The 6,000-nt window shown below is 31.1% G+C and overlaps 1 protein-coding gene across 2 annotated transcripts in view; it reads right to left on the bottom strand.

The window, feature by feature from the left end:
- Positions 1–2,735: 2,735 nt before the first annotated feature.
- Positions 2,736–6,000, bottom strand: part of ARHGAP5 (Rho GTPase activating protein 5) — a 65,386-nt gene continuing 62,121 nt past the window's right edge. For both annotated transcript variants that reach the window (XM_080929814.1, XM_080929815.1), the window contains exon 7: positions 2,736–5,916. In XM_080929814.1, the coding sequence (XP_080785940.1) occupies positions 5,589–5,916 (328 nt within the window). In that variant the 3' untranslated portion in view covers positions 2,736–5,588. The remainder of the gene's footprint in view (positions 5,917–6,000) is intronic.

Genomic DNA, 6,000 nt, shown 5'->3' with positions numbered 1-6,000 from the left:
ATTACATACAGATACAGAAATAGATTGCAGGCTTTAATTTACTGACAATCTATGCCAATTATCAACCAAATTCTACTGGCCTAATAATTTAGTTAGAACACTCACATTCATTTCTCTTTTGTAATGGCTACTTACAGACTAGAGGAGTATATTATCTGACTTCCAAAAGGAGAAAAAGTGTTAATTCCTTATTCCGTGAAAATAGTAATCTTAAGGTAACCCAACAGTTACTTTGTAACTGAAGTACTAGATAAAACAGTTTGCATTTTCTAAGTACACTGCTAGAAAGTCTCAAAATGTTCTAACTAAAAAATTTTCTGCAGGCATGTATGACCCCCAACAAATGGCAAATATAGAAAAATTTAATATGGGAAGATAGAGCTAACTTTCTGCTTTGCTTTTTAAAAATATTGTGTTGTTTTTAATAATTTCATCTACAAACGTAATTTGGACTCCCACATAAATACTGATAGTAATACATATTATTATGAATTATACATGTATTATAACTGATCCTAGTTATCATTTCTTGATCACCTAAATTTATCTGAACAAAATGAAATAACAAGAATCAGAAGAAAAAGAGCTTCAAACATAAAACTGACAAAATATTTTAGACTTAAGACAATACTGATCAAATCATTCACAAATCAAGTACACAAGAAAATGATTTAGTGAGAAAATACAGATAATTAAAAAGACTTGGTAAATCAGTTGGTAACTCTGTATTGCTTATGTTGAAATAAAACAATATAAATTTGAAAAAAATGTTATGATAGGAGAGGCCATTACTAACTTACTCCCAATGTCTTTAATATTTCAAGAAAACTGAACATAAAATCTGCGCTATGGTAATTAACAAGTTTTGTTTTTCAACCATAAATTCTTTGACAGCTACTTACAGTTGTATATAATACTTCTAATAATTGGTAAGCAAGAACTCTCAACACTGTAATACTAAACATAAAAAATTGTTAATTTTTACTGTTATTCACTGACTTTCCAAAATCAATTTGACTACTTCTAAAATATTCATAAAACTCATTTTACACCCTTCAACTACTCCATCCTCCAGGAAAAGGTAGTAATAGTGTCTATGATATAATCATGTATATAGGATGATGATGGGAGTCAACTAAAATATTTCTCCAAGTTTATTAAAGTTGGACTTTAACTGTTTTATTAAAAACTATGGTGCCTGTATCACAGCAAATCACTGGATGTAAGAGTATGTGTTCAAACCAGACAGATGCTGTAATAAAAAATGGTTTTGGTGTACTTTTTATTTTTAAATCTACGTGAATAGATATATGCAGGTGAATGCAGCGGCCTGTATAGACCTGAAGAGGATATTAGATTATCTGGAGCTTGAGTTCCAGTTGACTGAAGAGCTTTATCTGAGTGATGGGAACTGAATTTGGGTCCTTTGGAAAAGCAGTAAGTGTTCTTAACCACAGAGCCATCTCACCAGCCCCAAGAAAATGATTTTGAAGAATGGTTATCTTTCTTATTGAAATATTATTTCAATTTCTAGGTATTTGGTAACTGGAAAAACCTAAGAATTCAAATCCAAGATATGCATAATATTTAACTCAAAAAGAACTCACCCAGACCCACAGATGATAGCATATCGTCATAAAGTTGGCTTATCTTATTTTCAAGCCATGAAGAAAAAGCAGAAACATTATTTTTCAATATTATAGAGGTCTGCTATACGGAGGTTTAAAAACATTTCCAGTGGTTTGAAAGAATGTCTCTCAAAATCTAAATTCACATACACTTGTTTAGTTTTACATTTTATTTTGTTTTCCTGACTATTTTTTAAACCCTTTTAAAAGGCAGGTTCTAATGTGTTGCAGGGTGTACTCAAACTCACAGGTAGTCAAGAACGATTCTGAACTTTTTGGTTTTTCTGCCTCTATGTCTTATGTGCTAGGATTATAAATAGGTGTCACCAGGCTTGGATATATGTGCTGGGTGAGGGCTGAATGCAGGGCTTCATGAAAGCTAGGCACGCTCTACCAACTGAGCTACACAACCTCAGTCCCTCCTATTTTTAAAAGCTTATATTCACATATACTCAGAATGAGTTTTTCATTTCTTTTCATTGTATAAGGAAAGTTCAATAATAAAACCACCCAGTAAAATCTTAATTATAATATAAAATTAAGTGTTCTCATTTTACCTAAAATTAGCTATTTTTTACCAACAAAATAGTAAATATAGGCAACTTTTAATTTAAAATCACACTGCTTCTAAATGTTTTATGCAAAGCATTCAGTACGTCAGAGGCTTTACTGATACTTAAATTATGGCAGCATCATCTGGATAAAGCATAAACTCATATTAACTATAAAAACAAACCACTTTTGACATTTTAAAATTGTAGACACACACACACACACACACACACACACACACACAACACACACACACACCTCCACTGACAAACAGCATCATAATTATTACTCTATAATAAACTAAAAATAACCATAGAAGCTAAGGCCTAAGATTTCATTTCAAATGTCTCCTTTGTTTATATCTAAGAGATATTAGAAAGTATTATTTCAGTACCTCAAAAAATCAAACAAAAACAAAAGAAAAAAAAAAAAAAAAAAAAAAAAACACCAAACTAAACCAAATCAACCAACCAAACAACCAACCAACAGACCAAAAGTTTTTAATATTCACATACAGTATAGAAAAAAAAAAGGTCTGCTTTTTTTTTTGGGTAAGTTAGATTGCTGTTACCTACAGTATTTACACTGTAAATGTTAAGGGGTTGGGGGGAGTACTACTCAAATATCACTTTAAACACATACATTGTGCCTGAAATTTTGTTCCTAAAATATCTGTATACCACCCTGACAAGTGCTTAACAAACAGAATTTGACTTCTAAAAAATTCTACTAAAAGCCTGAAATAGAGACTCCTCTATAGTTCTTTATATTATCTAAACACTGTTGAGCCTGATCTTGTAATAAGAACTGACCTTTAAAATGAAACAACGGCAACGTGTATACATGGAATTCTTTTAATATTGTGAATGTCAATGTTGACCCATTATTGTAAGACTATCTACTATTCTTTAAACCCATTAAGTCTCATATACACATGTGTATATGTATGTGTCCCTAAACAGTGCAATGTTCCAGTAACTTACAAGCAACAAATGATTTAATTATGTTAATCTTTTCTTAGAATTACTGTTCTAATATTTAAAAATATACCTAAACCCTTGGCCAAAAATAAACACAAGTCAGTGTAACAGACTGAGCTTTAAACCATACTTTAATTTTCAATATCTGTAACCTAGTAGTAAAATGAACCAGATGTAGAATATTTAAGTGATTCACTATGTAGTGTGTCAAATCAATGATAGAATGCATAGAAGTAAGATCAGTTTTGGAAGAGGTGTAAGGTGGTTAATGTGGAAACTTATAAATGCTAATTTTAATAACAAAAATAGTTTCAAATGTAAATGAATGTTAAATTAACACATTATAAAAGATAATAGCTTAAATAAATTGGGACTCACACATTACAATAGTAAAGTTAGAATAGAATGAACCAAAGATATGAACAGTTCTGAAAATTCTCTTGTAAGCCTACTTCCAATAGAAACAGTCAGGCTTTTATCCTGTACACAGTTGATGCTTTGTCTATACCATTTATAGTAGAAAAATAAATTCTTTAGCAACCTAGAAACAGTTTATAAAACTCTTAAAGTTTAATTTTCTTTGCCAGACATGCCAATGTTAAACTGACAGCTATAAATTAAAGCTATATAGACAATAGGTATAAGTAATATAGAACAAGTTAAGAATACTACATTTACCGGATAATTTTTTTTTTAAAAATTACTGTACTTTCTTAAATTCCTGTGTGCTTTGCAATAGGAATAATAGGGACTTTGTTCTCTTAGAAAAGATAGTAACACAAATAAGATAATCTATAATATACATGTACTTCAATAGTAGCCTGGTTCATGTTGACATCTTAGTTGAAATTGGAAGTACAATACCTAAGATCTAACAATTAAGAAAGAATATTTTAAGACAAAATGGAGCAAATCAAACTCTTAGGAGCCTTGAATCTCAAAATCATCAATTTACTATAATACAAATGAGGAAACCTTAAAATTGAAATATAAAGATTACAACATTGACCAAAGAATTTCTTTACTACACAAAATATGAGCCAGCAGTAAAAAGCAAACCACTTTTCCAGTAAAACAAATGGTATGGGTTTGATAATAAAATAATTTTGAATATAGCCCAACTAAATTTACCTATCACCCAGTCAGAAAGGTTTATCATAATTTAGTGTTGTTTGTATCTCCACTAACAAAATATTTAACCCCTAAAGCAGCAGTCATTTATAGCAACTCTGGTACCAACAGCAAGGGATGAGGGGAACTGGTTTAAAAAAATGGTGCAAAAGCCATTCTGGATTGTAGAACAACATATCACAGAAAGAACATGAATACAAGTTTGTGATTTTTATATATACATACTCCAAGGAGTCTGTCAGTACCCAAAGTATTTTTATTGCTGTATTAGCAATGGAATCTTTTTGGGATATATTCTCAAGGGCCACATAAAAATAGATTCAAGGAACAGATTAAATTGAAATACTAGATTAAATGTTTGGTTTAAAGAACTTTCTACAACAAACTTCATGTTTATGTATGAAAAGTTATATAACCTTATATGAAAATGTCATGAAGTATTTTTCTACACTATACTAAATGTATTCCCCAAGAGGGAAAAATTAAAATATCTAAAATATATTAGATTAAGATTACAAGACCATCATAGATCTTTTAAACATGCATCTGTTTACAGAATTAACCGTGTATACAAAATGTATTTTTCATTATAGATCATAAAGTAATGAGTTGGTGACAACTACTCTTTACATCACATTATCAACTCACTTTAACCACAAGTGTGTCCTTTGTGTGAGTAAAAGAAACAGGTTCATTCACCCCTCATCAAATCATCCACAGATTTACTTAGAAGATGAAGGTGCAGAAATGTGAAACATGTTACATGTATTTTTTCTTTCTTTCTTTCAAACATCCCAAGCATGGCATAGTAACCTGAAATTAAAAAATACTTAACTGGGCTTCAGTTATCTATACAGACTGCTGGAATTAGGTCCCCAAATTAGCAATCAAATAACAAAACCAGCCAGAAAGCAGGCTGAAAGCACTAAACATTTCATATATGAGTTTTTAAATCATTTAATTTCTATAGAAAAATTGTATTCACAATATAATGTGACAGAAATTGCCACAGGAATGATATACTGATTGCAATAAGGTTGCATGCAGCAGCAGCTTTGCATTTTTATAACTATTTTTTTGTTTGTTTATAAAAATTAAACCTCTCCAGTCATGCTTATCATATGTTTTTAGATTTGTAATGTAACTGAATAGGGAATACCATATAGTTCAAAGAGAAAATGTCTCATCATTTTGATGTGGATTATTTGTCTGAAACATGAAATATACTACTAACCCTGAAACATGCATGCCTAGATTTGTTTTGTCCAATTTCAGGCCACCTGCAATCACATTCTATTTATATCATACCAAGAGGATCTGTCTGCAGTTGTGGTTGAATTAGCTGGGGTTGCAATGGTGGTGGCAACTGAAGTGGCACCATTGACTCCACCAATTGTCCTGGGTTTGACGTTGGTGGAGGAGCCACAGTGTTTGCAGTTTCTACAATTTCTCCATTGTAAAAGAAAAACTGGCACTGCTGAATAAATGTTTCAACGACGGATTGATGGATTTTAGTGGTAGACAGAAACTCTCGATTTTCAAAATCAGGTCTCATCAAAGTTGGCCAAAAACAGATGGATAAGTTGTCTGTTGTCATTAGGTTGATTTTATTTTGCTGACTAACCCTGAAATTATAAAACAGGAGGAAAAAAGGAAATCAGAAATCACTGCAATTACAGATTCTCAAAGCTAGTTTTCCATTCATGCTA

The sequence above is a fragment of the Micromys minutus genome (assembly GCF_963924665.1).
Source record: "Micromys minutus genome assembly, chromosome: 1".
NCBI classification, from domain to species: Eukaryota; Metazoa; Chordata; class Mammalia; order Rodentia; family Muridae; genus Micromys; species Micromys minutus.
This window is presented reverse-complemented; position numbering and strand designations above follow the sequence as displayed.